At 35.8% G+C, this 18,719-nt stretch overlaps 1 protein-coding gene across 1 annotated transcript in view; it reads left to right on the top strand.

Annotated features, from left to right (window-relative positions):
- LOC128998836 (xylulose kinase-like) overlaps positions 1–18,719 on the top strand; it is a 47,969-nt gene that overhangs the window by 26,930 nt on the left and 2,320 nt on the right. The window contains exons 6-10 of the mRNA XM_054425193.1: positions 2,101–2,232; positions 3,599–3,752; positions 4,306–4,450; positions 10,161–10,276; positions 17,171–17,341. Coding sequence (XP_054281168.1) covers positions 2,101–2,232; positions 3,599–3,752; positions 4,306–4,450; positions 10,161–10,276; positions 17,171–17,341 — 718 coding nt within the window. The remainder of the gene's footprint in view (positions 1–2,100; positions 2,233–3,598; positions 3,753–4,305; positions 4,451–10,160; positions 10,277–17,170; positions 17,342–18,719) is intronic.

Below are 18,719 nucleotides of genomic sequence, written 5' to 3' on the forward strand. Positions count from 1 at the left end.
GTTACCAAAACGTAATCCTTCTTAAACTATTAGGAGTTAGGTTGTCAGCAGAATGAGAATACCAGAGTATTCCTAACAAAGTATCTCTTTCTCTTTTCTGAATTACAACTTAACTTAATTTGAATCTGCATATGGCTGGGAGGCTATATTTTCATAACGTAAAGATGAAAAGAGTGATTTGTCGATACTAATAATTATCGATTCTCGATACCAATACCTGAAAGATCAATTCTCGATACTGATACCACTTTTTAAGAATTTGACCAAATTTCAAAATGGATTGGTCATTTACAACCACGACAAAAGCGTGAACATATCCAGCAGTCATGGAAACGTCAATGCTGTCATCCAAGCTTGCAGCAAAAGCGTGAACATATCCAGCAGTCACGGAGACGTCAATGCTGTCATCCAAGCATGAACATATACTTCATCAAACCCTGTTTTTGTGTCCCTAGACAAAGTAATATTGGATTAGTGGGATTTTTAACAATTAAAAACTAAGCAGCAATGACAAATTCTAAGTAGTTCTAATTCAAATGTAAACCCTTCTACATATTCACGTGGACAGAGGAAAGCGGGAGTTGTCTGGGATCTTGGTTACACTCTACACAGCCGTCCTTACCACGTGTGTACGTCACTGTACTGTGCATGTGTATGCAGATGACTGCCAGTAGCACTTTCCCTACCCAATTGGCTCATTCAATAGCGCCTTTGAGGATGCAAACATGGATCTTAAAAGAATAAGTGAGTGGTCAAGGAAGCACGGCCTTAAGTTGAATGTTAAAAAATGCACAGTGATCCACATCGGATCACCACCCATCGCAATTCAAAAAATCTGCGACGGTGACGTGCATATTCAACTTGAAAATGAAAAGCTTAGGGTTTGTGACACTGTCAGGACTTTGGGCGTGGTTCTTGACAGTGGTTTTACCTTCTCCAACCACACATTTTCTCAAATTGTTTGGGAAGGCTGCAAGGACTGTACGGATTCCGTTTGATTCTTCCAGAGACTGTAAAATTGAAGTTGGTTCAGTCTCTGGTGTTGTCAGTGATGTATTACTGCATACCTGCATATGCAACAGTATTTCCCGGGAGGATATGAACCGACTTAATAGGCTGCAAAACACTGTAGTTTGTTTTGTCTACAGACTTCATAAGCGGAAACACATATCCTCTTTCCATGATTCTGCTAGTCTGTTGCCAGCCGAAGCTGTATGCAGAATGCAAACTTGTTGCCTCATCCATCGGGTATTATCTCACAGAGAACCAAAAGACCTGGTGGAGAGACATGTGACACGTGGAGCAATTGCTCGACGGGGCACTAGGGAGGACACCCTCCTCCACTTTCCAAAAGTTAATTTGGAAATAGGGAGGAGGGGCTTCTCCTATTTTGGCCCAACCATTTACAACGACCTCCCCTATCAGTTCAAGAGCCTTTCGGCCTTAGCTTTAAAAAAAAAGGGTAATATTCATTGTAAAGCAGGCATGTAATTTTTTTTTACTTCTGTACATGTACATAATTTGTTTAGGGATATTACTTGTAAATATTTAGTTTGAGTGATGTGAGTAGTTCTGTAAACCAATATTATATTGAGAAGCGCTCGAGAATAAAGGAATTTTGATTTGATTTCTAAACATGTTAAATTAATACCATATCAAAGATAAAAGATCTTGCAAACAAATATCAAAAAGAAAATGTTATATTAAGAGATGTGACAGCCTGAGATTTTCGATCAGGCCAAATTTGAGTTAGTTGTGATGATCTCCTGCGGTCATGTAGACATCATCATCGTCTTCCGCGGTCACAGGAACGTCATTGTCGTCATCCGCAACCACGGCAAAAGCTGGAACATATACTGTGGTCACGGAAATGTCATTTGCGACATCCGTGATTGCAGAAAAAGTGGTAATTTGTCAATCATGCAATCTTTGAAAACATTTTGAGTATTGGTATTGGCATCGACTTGCGTTGATCAATTCTTGATACCAATACCAATTGTCAAGTATTATCAAGTATTGTCAAGGGTATCAAGAATCGACACATTCCTGTATAGACCCACTATATAAACACATAGTTTATATTATATTCAATGTTTTCAGAGGATATCTCTAGTCAGCAGTTTTGCCTGTTCACTGTTCCTCGGTCGATACGCTCCAATAGACTTGTCAGATGGTTCTGGAATGAATCTATTGGATATCCATAGCAAAAGTTGGTCACAAGATTGTCTGAAGGTTGGTGTTTTATGGATTTAGGTTTTAACTAGGTTTAGCATTGCTAAGTTATTTTATTTTTAAATATTCTGCATAGATCCAATCATTTCACACTGTATTAAACTGGTATGAGTCAAAAGGGTGAAAACTAAAAACTAAATAATAAAAAACCTATAATCTTCTCAAGAATGAAAGGTAATATTTTTAGAAAATGTAATATAACTCCGTTACCTATCTTTTTCACGCACACCTTTTGCTCAACAATTGGGATTATGATGGCACTAAATCCTTTAAGCTTTGAAGTGTCCTGTGTTTAGATTAACAACATTGGCCACCTAGATGATATATGACTCCACAGGTTTATCTCCATTGTGGTTACTCGTAAGCAGTAAGTCTATGTAAACAAGTCCAACTTGATACTGGAGTTTGAAAATGAGGTTTACAGATTTATCCATCAAAGTTCTTAATAATTGATAAAAAAAATAGATGAAAATTGTCTTCAAAAAAGCTAAAGTCAGTAGGGCTGCATGCGGCAGTTACTTGACAGATATCAATTTTCATCTTTTACATAATATTTTACAACTTTCTAAGAAAAAGATCCACCAAGCATGTAAACATAATTACATGCTAATGGCATAATTTTATTTGTATAACATCCATCCAAATATAGGCCTACATAATAACACTTTCTTATCATATGATAATTGTAATCTACAATGTAGTGTGTTTGCATAGGCTTGTGCTGAGGACCTAGCCTCCAGGCTGGGAGAGCCAGTACCCTCTCACTCTGACCTGGGCTGTGTCAGTGACTACATGGTGGAGAGGCACAGTTTTAACCCTTCCTGTAGAGTCATAGCATTACATGTACTGTAATCTACAATGTAGTGTGTTTGTGTAGGCTTGTGCTGAGGACCTAGCCTCCAGGCTGGGAGAGCCAGTACCCTCTCACTCTGACCTGGGCTGTGTCAGTGACTACATGGTGGAGAGGCACAGTTTTAACCCTTCCTGTAGAGTCATAGCATTACATGTACTGTAATCTACAATGTAGTGTGTTTGTGTAGGCTTGTGCTGAGGACCTAGCCTCCAGGCTGGGAGAGCCAGTACCCTCTCACTCTGACTTGGGCTGTGTCAGTGACTACATGGTGGAGAGGCACAGTTTTAACCCTTCCTGTAGAGTCATAGCATTACATGTACTGTAAACTACAATGTAGTGTGTTTGTGTAGGCTTGTGCTGAGGACCTAGCCTCCAGGCTGGGAGAGCCAGTACCCTCTCACTCTGACCTGGGCTGTGTCAGTGACTACATGGTGGAGAGGCACAGTTTTAACCCTTCCTGTAGAGTCATAGCATTACATGTACTGTAATCTACAATGTAGTGTGTTTGTGTAGGCTTGTGCTGAGGACCTAGCCTCCAGGCTGGGAGAGCCAGTACCCTCTCACTCTGACCTGGGCTGTGTCAGTGACTACATGGTGGAGAGGCACAGTTTCAACCCTTCCTGTAGAGTCATAGCATTCACTGGTGACAACCCCTCATCATTAGCAGGTACCCCAAACATTTACAGGTCTCTCTATTTTGTGTGTCAAAGACATGTCACAAGCATTTTTCTTATTTATATTCAATTCCTCTAACATATTAGATGTTTAACGTTTTGTACTTTGTACCAGTCCGTAAACTTTCTATTCATGTCTTTCCCATGATTTCTCTTGTGGCAGGTGTTTGGTTATCTCTAAAGCTTTTTTCATTCAATTCAATTTCATTAAATCATTAGAAATTAGCCTAACTGTTAGACATATTTTGAGCAATTAAAATAAAACAATAAACAAACTAATGCATGTTTCTGTATACATTTAGATTGTGCAACAATGAAAACAGCTGATTTAAATCATCAAAATAAACTGTAACAAAACACTAGCTCACATAGTGGGTTAATAGAGAACTAATAGAGAGCAAGGGAAAATCAGCTGTTCATTTTTCCCTCACTCTAAATTATTAGAGCTTCGGAAACAACTACTTTCTTTGATATCAGCTGTTATCGGAAATAACTACTTTTGGTGAGGAGTGATTAATTAAAAAATATACCCTGTTATGTTTGCAGGCATGACTCTGAGACCAGGAGATGTCGCTGTCAGTTTGGGTACTTCGGATACTCTTTTTCTACCTCTTACACAACCACCCACCCTGCCTGAAGGACATGTTCTCATTAACCCTGTTGATAGTGACGCATATATGGCTTTGCTGTGGTATGTTCCTTATGATTATAAATTTAATTTCTCAAGAATAAATTTGTTTTTTATATGATAGGGTTTTGTAATTTAAATTGTATATTCAAAAAGGTAAATAACATATTTTGGAATTACACTTTGTTTTGATGATTCTGTACACTTATATCCAAAAGTGAGATGAGTTGTTGGTGGTCTATAAGTATACCATTATTCTTTGTTAATAAATCAAGTTTCATACTGGTAATCAATAGTAGTAATTGGCTCTGAGATAATGCCGTGACTCGGTGATCCAAAATTCACCTAATCTGGAACACCTAATCTGAAAATCGGAAGGTTATCTATAAAAAGTAAAGGAAGAACATGTCTCTTAGGTAAGATAAACAGTCTCTGAATTAGAGATATCTCGACAAAGACTATACAATATTTCAATTTAATTTGATCTTTAATTTATAAACTTTTTTCAAAATATCTACTATGTAAAAAGGTAACATATGGACTAAAAACGTCAAGTGACAGTTTAGGCTTAATGAATCAGTTCTATGAATTCAAAATGTTGACTAATGGCTAAACATACCTTGTCGGACAATCCTCAACATGTACTGTAGTGTCGTATTTTAAAACATGCTTCATATTTTTTGGCATTTCTTAAACTCTACCATCTTCAGGATCCACTTGTGGAGGCCTTGTCAAAATAAGTTATAAAAATTTCACACATAACACAAAAATACAAAATGATTACAGATAGGCCTAGTAATTCATGTGTGTACATTGCCGCCGGCAGGACTGGAAGTAGACTGAATTAGGTTATGACAGACTGACATGGACTATAGTATGGTAGTGAGCTGTGGACTATAGTAATAACGGAGGAGAGTATTGAAAATATAATGGGATTCGCAATTGAGCTTTTCATTAAAAATGTGTGTGCTGTCCCTAGTTTTAATGTATATTTCAAATTCTTCCAAAGTGTTTAGTAAATTTCCTTTCCCGCAGTACGTTGGGAGAGTTAAAGAACCACTGAAACATACGTAGTAAGTTTTAAAATACAACACTACAGTACAGTTCAACCTCAGTATAATGAATCTGAAGGGACCGAACTGAATATTCGTTATATCAAGGATTTCGTTAAACGAGGTTCGTTATATAGAGGTTAGGTTAGCAGGAATTTCGCTAAGTCGAGGTTCAGAACCAGCGTCGGTCAATATAGGTCGGGATTTGACCTCATTAAAATACAATTCCAGTAGCATAGGCTACAATACTTTACAGTACAGTGTTTACATTGTACAGTAGAACCTAAAATCCTTCATAATAAAGGGGAGATATCTTGAATATTGCGCAATCATGACAATGGCATTTACCTTGGTATAGGTTAAAAGCTGTAAGTTTAAAATCACAGCTTGTTCTAACCCTCCTAAAACCTAGCCAAACACTGTATTGCGTAGTCATAAACCATGTAAATAACAAAACAAAACAGTAAGTTAGAAAGTTTTGTAAGCTACTGCTCGCGATAGGCCGGTAGGCTACTTACAGTACAGTACTGATTTATCACAACAGAGGAATGTCAATAATAATCATTAACAGTGTTGGGAAGTAGCGCGCTACAAGTAGCGACGCTACAGTAGCGCGCTACTTTTTTTGTAGCGTTAGCTGTAGCTACGCTACTTTTAAGATTTTGTAGCTTTAGCTGTAGCTACATTTTTAAAGTAGTTGTAGCGGAATTTTAGCTACTTTTCTCGCTACATTAACATTGTTTGAGATAGGTAGTGATTTTTATCATAACCTCAACCTTACGTGAAACAACCTCTTTCAAACTGAGATTAAAAAAAAAAAAAATAGGCCTACTTTCTTGGCTTCATACAGCTGGTTGCAGCCGTTTCATTCCCTATAACAACGTTGTGTGGACATGGAGGCCGTTAAATGAGTGTTATCCACATTTTTGGCTCTCATTTCCTTAATTTACTACTCTATGATTACTGTCAGATAAAATAAAATCGCTAGATGCGTTTAAACGTTACCGGTGACAAGAGAAGCTATTGAATGCTTGCAAGTGATTGACAGGAAAATTAGTAATCAATTTAGTTTCTTTATTATATCGATAGTGTTTCAACTTGGGTTTTAATGGAAACCAACACTAAACCTTAAAATAATGAGAAAGCTGGTCTTTCAACCTTTGCTTCAGCTGTTGATTGTGGTTTATCATCACAAGCCCTTCCTTGGTTTGATTAGGACTAAGATTTTTCAAAGGTTTACTAAATTAACAAAGAGGAAATTACCTGATGAGATTTAAGATATGCCTAGACTACATGATAAATTGTAGGTAACGAAAAACTCTCCATATAACATGAAACTTACATTGAAAAAATAGCATAGTTTGCTCCTGCTAACAGCTCTTAAATAGGACTATTCCTAGGCTATGCTATGGTTTAAGACGAATACCAAGTTCCAAGTTCAATTATTAGGAATATATATATGTTTAGTCCTTGCAAGAACAAGCCTACTATAGCCAACTTGGCCTACATGTTATTTTTACTTTACAAATTTCAAAATGTTTAAATTAAAAACCGATTTCAGGATAAGTTGCTGATACTGTTTTCTGTACCAACTAGGTTGAAGCACAATTTGCCCTATGCATAATGACAATAAAGGACGATTTCATGACATTGAAAAGTGTTATTCATAGAACAACTTATCACTGTGGTTAAAAGTTATAGCAATGTCGTTTTTATCATTAAAAGTAAAGAAAGGCAATAAACTCCAATTTCAGTAGGCTAGGCTCTGTAACACAAAAAGTATTTTTAAATAGGCCTACTCGTTTTACAGTTTTATTGGTCTTAATTGTTGATATAAGACATCCATAAATTGATCCATTGATCGTCTGGAGAGTGTCCAGTGCCGATTTCTACGTCTTATTGGATGTAGGATGGGTTACATGTACCGGGATGTACCTACCCAGGACATCAGAAGGTTTCTTGGACTTGATACCCTGGCCAAGAGGAGGGAAATCAGTGATGCCATGTTCCTGTTCAAGATACTAAATGGACGAATCAACTGTCCTGATCTGCTTGCGCTGATTGACCTGCATGTTTCCCCACCTAGATCCACTCGTTCCAATGTGCTGTTTGCTCGCCAACACTGCTCCACGAACTATGAACTTTATAGCCCTCTGCCTAGACTGCATCGACTCGGCAATCGGCTCTGTCATTATGTGGACTTCTTTGACTGCTGTCCACGGGTTGTCAAGAGGATTGCGTCTTCGGTTCTTGAGGAACAGTAATCTCGTTCTGCTGTGATTTAATTGTACAGGTCTTGTGTAATAATTTAATTCTCTGTCAATGCTTCCTTATCAATGCTCCCTAGTCATTATTGCCGTCTGTCACTAGTTTATTGATATTGCTTGTACTATTGATGTAGTTTTATCTCTCTTGTTATCTAGTTGCATGTTTTCTTGTGGTATTTTATCGACTGTTATTGTTTCCAAATTTCTATTTATTGTTATGCTTGCTATTCAACTAGTTTTTCTTTTCTATTAGCATGTGATGTTAGTACTGAATTGATGTATGTATTATCTTTCTGTTATCTAGTCGCATGTTTTCTTGTAGTATTTATCGATTGTTATTGTTACCTAATTCTATCCTTTGTTATGCTTGCTATTCAACCAGTTTTTCTTTTTCTATTAGCATGTGATGTTAGTATTGAATTGATGTATGTATTATCTTTCTGTTATCTAGTCGCATGTTTTCTTGTAGTATTTATCGATTGTTATTGTTACCTAATTCTATCCATTGTTATGCTTGCTATTCAACCAGTTTTTTTCCATTAGCATGTGATGTTAGTCCCTATCTGCCTTTTAATAAATCCTGCAAAAAACAAAAAAAGTAAAAGAGCATGAGAAAAGGCAGAAGGGAAGAAAATTTAATTAGGATCTTTCAATATTGTATCTGATCAGCATGTCAACCCTGTTATGTCAACCCTGTAAAAATGGTGTTATACCGTAAACAAATAAATAAATAAATAAATAAATAAATGAATCTTTATTAAAGAAATAAAATGAGCTTTTAAAATATAGTTTGGTTGTATGTCCTTTGAACTTAATAAGGTGCTTTAAAATAAAGCAATATTTAAAAATAAGTATTAAATATGATTGGACACTTAACTATTTGGTTCTGTTGTTGTAATGTTAGGTTTATAATGCCAACAAATTAAATACAATCTAGGAATAATTTGATTTCCAAGTAATGTTAGATACAATAAACTGACATTTTTTGTTTAAATGTTTGTTCAATGAAAATGTAGTTGCAATTAATTTTACATTTACCTAATGTGCGTGGAATATAAAGTAACGTCTTTGGAAAAGTAGCTAAAATTGTAGCTGTAGCTACATTTCATTGTAGCTGTAGTTGTAGCTAACTACTTTTTCGGTACTGTAGCTGTAGCTGTAGCTAAGCTACTTTTTTGGAAATGTAGCAGTAGTTGTAGCTAGCTACATTTTAAAAGTAGCTTCCCCAACACTGATCATTAACTATAGCATTGGTGTTGCTAGTTGAAACAAAGTCATAAGTCATTATAAAAGTGTATAATCATAGCCAACTTAAGGATAATAAAAACACTCGTAAAAGGAATTTTAAGATAACGATGTTGCTATTCTTTCTCTTTGGTTTTGTTTTTATATTCTTTCTTAGGTTTCTCTTTATCCAAAAATTGTACAATTCACCATAGTTATCCCATATCGCCCAATCACAGCTTACTAAACATTACGTCGTCATCCTCAGTGGATGAAATCAGTTCTCAGTTGCAACATAGCGCGCGCATCGATAGCAGACAAAGATGTTAAACGGAGCAGACGAATGTTAGCGCAAGCGATGACGTGACCTTTCCATTTAATTTGATAAAGAAACAGATTTTCCCAAAACAATAATTGGTTGTGGGATTTGTTATATCGAGGGAAAGACGTAGACAATTCGTTATGCAGAGGTTAAATTTGCAATGTATAGGTTCTGACAATGACAAATTCCTTGTATTGAGGTGTCTTATTTTAGCCGAAATCACGAAAAATTTGTTAAATCAAGGTCGTTGTTATGGTTTGTTCGTTATGTAGAGGTAAAATATACATTGTGTCTTATGGAGAGTTCTAGGGGATTAAAAAAAATCGTTATATCAAGGAATTCGTTATATCGAGGTTCGTTATATCAAGGTTAGACTGTATATGTTAAGGCATGTATGCATAGTATGTTTAGCCATTATTAGTCATAAAATGCATTCCTGAGGCTATCAAAATAAACTAAAATTGATTTTCCTGAAGATACCATGAATTAGTGTACCCACATACCAAATTTCAGAAACATTGACTCAAACAATACTTTCTCCATATATGTAAAGAACAAAGTAAAAATGTGTTTTTTTCATTATTGACAGCCTGTTCCATATCTCTAGATCATAAATGCGACTCAGGCAAATTATCAAAAATTAGAAACAAATCAATCCTTGAAGTTACTTCTTATTCTTAAAAAATTATATATTTCTGAAATCCGTAGTAAATATCTAGTTAGCAGTAAATATCTAGTGTGGCAGGCACATTAGTTTCACTGCTACAGATTTCCTTTTCAAATTACCTATATCTACTGGCTGAAACGTATTACAGACTACATATTTGTTTAACATATTACACGTAGTAGGGTAGAGTATGTCCTCTGTATTCCCTTTTTAAAGTGACTTTCAAAAAATTTTGTTTCAGTTTCAAGAACGGCTCACTCACAAGAGAAAGGATCAGAAATTTTGTTGCTGAAAAGTCATGGGAAAGATTTAGCAGTCTTCTGAACAGCACACCTAGGGGCAATTTTGGAAACTTTGGTAAGAAAATTATTAATTAGGGGTGTGCGATGTGTTGTTTTACACTACACACCTACCTTCTTCAAGTGATGAAAACTATAAAGATAAAATTAGAAAAAACTAGACTTTTTAATACTACACTTCTATTTTTAAAACTCATATAAAACTATTATGACAACAACAAAACAAAACCAAAACCATATGACAATTAAATTAGTCAAAAGTAAATACTCATCATATCTACAGACTAGAAGATATAACATCCTCCCACCGAGTAGTATTACTACTCAAACATGAACCTTTTTGGAACTTTCATTTTTCGTCCAGCTTGTGAGACGTGCTCCCACCGTGGCGGTTAATAATTCCAACCTTGGAATCGTAGTTTTATTCAGAGGAGCAACTCTTGATTTTGCAGACAATAATTGTACTCTTACTTCATCTTCAATTTCAACTCTCAAGTAAATAACTGTAGCATAGGCATCTTTACTCGCGTCGCAAAATGTATGAATACTACAACCATTTGAATCCATAGTCATTTTACCTATCCATCGGGGTATTTTCACTTTTTCAAGAGCGCTTAACTCATTATACCACAGTATGAATCGTTTACTGATGTCTGAACTTACTTCAGTGTCCCAGTCAATTTTCAAGTCCCACATACTTTGCAGAAGAAGTTTAGGAAACAAAGTTATAGAGCAAAGGATACCAATTGGATCAAAGATCTTGTGAGATATGGATAAAATGTCTCTCTTTGTGATTCGAGACACGTCCAAATCTTTAATACAGTTCGTCAGGATAAAAAACAGAACGTCCTCAATATAGTTCCATTGAACTCCCAAAACATTAGTGATGAACTTGGTATCTCCTTCTTCAATGACGCTCGTGGCATGCCATCCTCTTAAATCAAACTTAGCGGCAGCCATAACTTGTTTCGATTCTTCAACAAAGTGTTTTAGTTCCTCATAAGTATCTACACTGGTCGAAACATTGTCCACGTAAAAACTTTTACTCAGCTTCTCTACCACATTAACATCAAACTCCTGAGAAGTCAAAGATTTTTGAAGATGTAAATCAATTACTGCTCCTAGAAGAAATGGACTACATTTCACTCCAAAAACAACTCTTTTATGGCGGTAAACAATACTTCGGCTTCTTTCATTGATGTCAAACCATAAAAACCGAAGAAAATCTCTATCTTGTACATTTAACGATATCTGTAAGAAGGCTTTTGCTATATCAGCAATAACTCCAAACTTCCCTTCCCTAAAACGCATCATAACAGAAGGAATCAGTTCAATTAAATTTGGTCCGTTTTCAATACAGTCGTTCAATGAGGGTGAAAACTTGGTCTTTGCTGATGCATCAACACTGGACGAATTCGTGTGGTAATACTACTCTCCTTCACTACAGGTCTATGTGGCAGGTAGTGAAAGTTGTTGTTCAAATCGTCAGAAGGTACAGCTTCAATGATGCCATCACTTAACCACTGTTTAAAAACTGAGTCATTGTCTTCGGTTAAATTGTTACCATCCAATTTCTTTACAACTTTTGATAACCTCTTTTCGGCTAACTCTCTGTTACTAGGCAAAGGAGGAAGACAATCAACCCAGGGCAAACTTACTTCATATCGACCTTCTTCATTTATAGTGGTAGTTTTTATAAAATGATTTTTAACTGCCAAAGCCTTTTGCTCTTTGGAAACTGATTCACTTGTATCAGTAATGCTTATAGTGTCTAATCTCCACAGTTCCGATATGTCAGCATCATTAATAAACATTGATGTTACAACAGTGGAGAGTGTAGTTGAACCTGTACTACCACTAATTATAGCCTTACCCATCAGTGTCCATCCCAGAAGAGTTTCCATAGCCACTAGTCCAGATTTCAGTTGAATCATATTTCCCGTGAATAGTTTACCCGCTATATCCGCTCCAATCAAAATACCAATTGGTAGCTTGGTCTCATGTATGTCAGTCAGAGAAACATTTTTCTCTAAAAGTTCCTGTATCCAGGGACCTTCGGTAACAGGTGGAATTTCCCCACATATGGTAGTTTGACTCAATACCTCAAAGTTGCAGTTGTAACTGTAATCTTGACTGGTTAGAAACACACGATGTCTGTTATGAATTACTTCACCAGATTTGACATTACCAAAAAGAGAGTGTATGATTGTTTCTTCTCCTAAGCTTTCGTAATTCATTTTTTCAGCCAAGTCCTTTAAAATGTAAGAACGCTGTGAACCAGAATCAAAAAGAATGTGAACAGTCTCAAATTGATTACTACCTGGGGTTCTTAATCTTGTCTTTACTGTTTGCAGAAACACTTTCACTCTGCTACTTGATTTATTGGCCAAAGCGGTATCTTCCACTACTGTCATTTCTTTAGATACCTCATCAACACATTTGCTTACACACTCATTCACTACTTCTTTGGAATGAATATTAGGACACATTATAGGATAATGTTTCCTTTTACAATTAGAACATGACAAATGAGCTCTACAATCCTTAATACGGTGACCAGGCTGCAAGCAAAGGAAACGGCATTTCTTTTCCTTTAAAGTGGACACTTTATCAGACAATGGCAATTTCTGAGCAGCAAAACAGTTACTACTCTTATGATTCTTATCACAAAAGACACACTTTGTATAAGAGTTTTGAGTTTTACCAGAGGACATGAGGCATGAAGCTGTTGGTATGTCTATCTTACCTGGTTGAGTTTGAGATGACCTTTTAAAAGATTTCTCCTTCCCCGAGCTACTTATCCCAAAACCTGCCATGGCTAGACCGATTCTCTGTTCCCCTTCAACTTCAGACAACATAAACTTCATTAAATTGTTGAGTCTTTCCTGAGGGTCTGTACCTACTTTCAAAGGGCTTCTTTGCCAGGCCCTTAAGAGATCTTCAGGCATACAACTTTCAACTAACGGGTATAACATGGAGGAACATTTATCTGCTGTAACTCCCAAGGTATCTAATGCACGCATATGAGACTCAAGTTTGTCATATAAACTTTGTAAGTTCATTGTGTTCTTGCCTCCTAGAGCATTTTGTAAAACAATTTTCAAGAGTTCCCTGACATAAACCTCTACCAATAGGTCATCTTTACCAAATCTGGCTTTCAAACATTCAATTGCTTTTGGATAGTTTGCACCAGTCGGAGGAAAACTCTGAACTATATCAAAAGCTCTTGATCCGGTAACTATGGATTGCAATAAATATTGAAACTTATCTTCTGAATCAATGTCTGAGTCACTATGAATTTTGCTAAACTGACTCCAGAAAGGTAGCCAATTGATCAATTCTCCATCAAACTTTTTGATCTCTATTTTAGGGAGCTTAAAGTTCTTCTTACTAGCATTGTTACAGCAAGATCCAGAATGCGCACTAACTACATCGTTACTTTGTTGTAGTAAATTCTGGACTCTTAATTTTACAGCTTCAAACAAAGCTAAATATTCTCCAGCTAAGATTGTTTCAGCTAACAGCTCATCTTCAGAAACATTATCATTATTCAATAACAAATCAAAGATCTGAGAATTCAAAACCTGTAGTTCATCAACCTTTATCTCCAAAAGCTTTAGAGTGGTTTGAATTTCAATTTTGTCTGCGGTTTCATTTTCAACTAAACTGTTTAGTTTGTTCAATGTTTTAGAAAAATAAGCCCTATATACTGTTCTATTTTTCTTTAGATTTTCCATCATAGAGATAGGTGAAAAACAAGTCCTGTCACGGTCGCCAAATGTTGTTTTACACTACACACCTACCTTCTTCAAGTGATGAAAACTATAAAGATAAAATTAGAAAAAAATAGAATTTTTAATACTACACTTCTATTTTTAAAACTCATATAAAACTATTATGACAACAACAAAACAAAACCAAAACCATATGACAAATTAGTCAAAAGTAAATATTCAACATATCTACAGACTAGAAGATATAACACGATGCATCGAAAATGCATAGAAATTTCAATTCAATTCGATTCGATGCATCAAATCGTGATTTGATTCAGTGGTGGTCAAAAACCTATTCGATTCATGTGGGAATCAGTATCTATATAGGAAAAACGCCTGCAGAAAGTCAATGCAATACCCGCATTATAGGAGCGCGTTGCTGTTGCGTATCCTTTTTTGAAGGCGTTCTTATTTAATTAATTCTTTGCATGTAAATATTGCTTTAATTGTTTTAATTTTTTGTTTTACCATTGCAAATGATGAGAATTTTTTTTAAGTGTAACCAGTCTGAGGCATGTTTTACTACTGTAAACATAGCCAAAACAAGTCACTCCAAAATCATTCTAAAAATAACGCAACTCTGAAAAATTGTTAGGCCTACTTGATACTTAACTATCATGACTGATGTTTTATACTGATAAATTTGGTATTTTTGTAGGTCTGAAGCTATGTATACCTTTTAGTTTGTAGGTCTGATTCTATCCTCTCATTTTATCAATGTAAACCAATAGAAAGTTTCAATATAAATCTTACAAATGTGTTTATTTGTTTACACCAAAACATTTCTTTATTTGTAAAATCAATATCATAAATTGGTAACATGCTTAACAATATGATTCTGCAAGTAAAAATTTTGAAATATGCAAGTAAAGGAGCTCCCTGACATTTTGATCAATACAGGTTCTTCTAAAATATGATTGAAATTAAATATTTTTTACCATACATATACACATCAACAAAAATTTGCATACACAAATGTGGTAAATTTAATTATTGTTATTTCACTCCATTGACAAGTATGGGTAGAAAAATGCCATATTGCTTCAAATCGAGTTGCATCAATTTGAATCAAAAATCTTTTGAATTGAATCATTGCTTGGAATCAAAAGATTTTAGCTGCTTCGCACACCCCCTGTATTAATTGTAATTAAAGACATGTAATCAATGTACTGGATGTTTTAGGTAATGTTTTAAGTCTTAATTCAAATTCATCCGATTGATTTTGTGTTATCAGTGTCTATTTTAGATTTGTCAACTTATATCGACATATGACTCGTTCACTAAATCTCAAAATTGTGGAAAGAATTACATATTAAGATACACAAAGTTTAGTTTTAGTAAACATCAGGAATACAATTTCCTTACAGAAATGCTATTTTACTTATAAATTATTTTAAATATTATACTTATTCAACACTATTGGGAGATAATCGTAGTATTAAATAGTACATTCACCCATCTACTGAACCAAATCACTTTTCAATTACAGTAGGAACCCTCTCTTTTGGCCACCTCGGTGCCGAGACCTCTGTGAAACACATTGTAACTTTATATGGTTTACCGTATTTGCAACAGTGTCTCAAGAGCGTATACAGTGATTTAAAAAATTAACCTAGTAATTTAATGTCTAAGAGTGTAGCAGTTTCAGAACTTTGTACTTGGCTAACCTCAGATAAGTATGTATGTCCCTTGAAAATGTTGTCAAGGTTAGGGAAAAATTGAAAAAGTTGATTTTCATCAACAGATAAATCAGTCTCTTGAGCACTAAAAGTTTTACCGAAAAGCTTATCCAAATCACCATCACAAAGGCCCCTCGCCCATTACACAATTTCGGCCTTAAGACACTGTGTCGGACCGACCACACTCCAATAGTGACCCATTGGATCTTATGAGTGCTCGCCCACTGTACGACAGTCTCACGGCCACGATAACTGTCCTGGTGCAGTCCTCTACTCCCACTGTGATCCACGACTGTCGTGCTCACAGTGGCGGACTAGATCAAATGGAGGCTCGCCTATACCACGATTTTTTTGTCGGAAGTCGTGCGTTCTCCCCAGTAATCCTAGTTCTCGCTCCACCTTCTCGATGTGTACTTCGCATACTGCGTTTGTTTTTTGGAGTGAATAGTGACAATTGCATCAAATAAATTGGTGTGTGGATCGAAAACAGCAACTAAAGTGATAATTATTGACAAAGATGTTTTGATTTTATTACATGGGTGGAATGTCTAACTTCTGTGGAATAAAACTTTGGACAATTATTAGGACAGAAATGCAATGAAAGAAGCGTGGAAACTAGTTTGCTCTGCTCTGAGAGAGGATTTTGAACAATTGGAGGATAAAGGACATTCTGAAGTAGTTGCAAAACTTGTTATCATCACGCCGGAGTTCTTAAAAAAGAATTTGGAATGCTCCTGTGTTCTCTACTTTGATTAATTGGGGGAACCCAGTACTTCCGCTTAATCCTACGCCGCTTAATTCTGTGCCCCATTGCAACAACATGTAACGGATTAATTGTTTCACTATTTGACACAGAACCACTGTGAGATATAGATAACACACACTCACTCGTCCACGGCTACCGAGCAACTGGTCATTTATCCTATAAAGTGTTGTAACATGAGCGAGGACCGCAAATACGATAAAAATATCGTACAACACAGTATCGAACGACCAAAATCATATAGTGGGCAAGGGGCCTAACAACTCTGTCAAGGTCACAATATTAAATGTCATCTTCACTTTTGGAATACTGGTCTCCTTCATTGATGTTGTATCAGTAATCCCTTGGGTTATAATGTTTGTACATTTTCTGTCAAACTTGTCTCCTTTAGTGATATGGTGCAATCCTTTTCACTATCATTACTATCAATCTTCTTGCAAACTCTTTAATGGTAATTGTGAAATCCCTTACATAATCATGTTTATGCTATTTCTCGTGTGTTTCATAACAAAACTAGACCTACACGAACACAATTTTTTTTCATTACCACATAAAAGTTGATAACGGAAATCTCTAGATTCCTAGAAAGTGTCGGTTAAACAAACCAATTTTGAAATTCAGGATGGATGAACCAACCTCTATTTTAGGTGGTTAATCTAAGCGGCAAATGGTCCATGATCAGTTAAGAGAGGATATCCTCATTTTAAAATTTCAGTATGTTTCTTTTTGTCTAGGATTGTACTATGATGCCCAAGAAATCATCCCGTTTGTTCAGGGTGACTTCAGATGGGACAAAAGTAACTCCAGCGTGACCAAGTTCACTCCAGAGACTGAGGTTCGAGCTTTGCTAGAAGGACAGTTTATTGCCAAACGTGCACATGCAGAGGACCTTGGATTCATAGTGGGTTGGTATATTGTTTTCCTCTTGATTACATGTCTATTGGTTTTTTAATCAAGTTTATGAATAGATTTAGCCTATCACATAAAGGTGTCTAAGGATTTTTTTGGGCAAGTAATAGAGTTCAACTGGCATACATCTACCTGAGAAGATTATCGTCCAAAGGCTCATAGAATAAATTGATGTTGCACGAATAAATTTCACCCAACATAATACTGATATTTTGTACAAGTGTTGGAGTTTTTCAGATTACAGAAAGTCCTACACATTAAATTTTACTGTGATTTTCAAAACTAAAAGACTGTTAGTAATATAAAAGTTTAGTATATTTTAAGTTCCTACAGTACATTTGCATTAAAAAAGTATTGTAATTCATAGCTTTTTGTGGCACTTTTTCTTCTTTTGAGCAGATAATTTGTCCAACACTATTTTGTTGATATGGTAAGAGGTTTGTATAGGAAATTAAGGTCTCCATTCTAGTTCCGCCAAGGCCAAGTAAAGTAGTTCAGATCTGAGACAAGCGCCATGTTCTTAACTTCATCCACTTCTATTCTGGCTGGTTTCCAACTCTATATGACGATTAGCCTCGTCATAGCTGAAAATGTTATAAAGGAAAATCAACATTCCCAGTTCAAATTATGTTTGGTGATAAGATTTCTATGGTTTAACCCTCCGAGTGTCATGCGTCGCTGCAGTGACTCACGAACACTGTTTACGGCGAAGGCTCTATGACTGACAAAATCGGATTGAACTGGATCGAGTTAGGTATCGTTCTTTTCGTTATATTCTAAGCTTTCTCCAGAGGTCTGTCTCTAAGCGCTTTATGTTCTCCGAGCCTATCGTAATTGTAGCAGACAGCTGACAGCTGACGTGCGTATTTGTAAACAGGTTAGTTAACCTCGGACCGATGACTGATGTGTTTTATTATGTTTATCATTGTTTTAGTGTTAAAAATCAAAAGTAGTGATATACGTGGTGCATTATAAGAAGATTTAAGTGATTTTGAAGGGCTGGTTGATGATCCTGAAGAAGTAGGTAGTGATATTGATGTAAATTATCAGCCAGATTCCTAGCTATGGTTAGGCTATGCATTCTTAGCTAAACGCTATGTACTGAAATCTGTTTTTTGCCCATAACTTATTTATTTGTAAATCTACTTCCTTATATTATTATATATTTGTAATCCTCATAAAATTTAGAACAAAGTGGCTACAGTAGAACCTCTCATATCCGGCCACCACGGGACCAAGTCCCTGACCGGATAACGATTTGGCCGGATAAACCAACCTACTATGAAAATGACAATTCATACCTAATAATAATGGGTAATCAATATATGCAATCAAAAGTATCATTTAATTCTGTTCTGGGATCATTTTTAGAAA

The sequence above is a fragment of the Macrosteles quadrilineatus genome, unplaced genomic scaffold (genome assembly GCF_028750875.1).
Source record: "Macrosteles quadrilineatus isolate MER2022 unplaced genomic scaffold, UCM_ALF_1.0 Scaffold_7__1_contigs__length_78375512, whole genome shotgun sequence".
In the NCBI taxonomy this organism is placed as follows: domain Eukaryota; kingdom Metazoa; phylum Arthropoda; class Insecta; order Hemiptera; family Cicadellidae; genus Macrosteles; species Macrosteles quadrilineatus.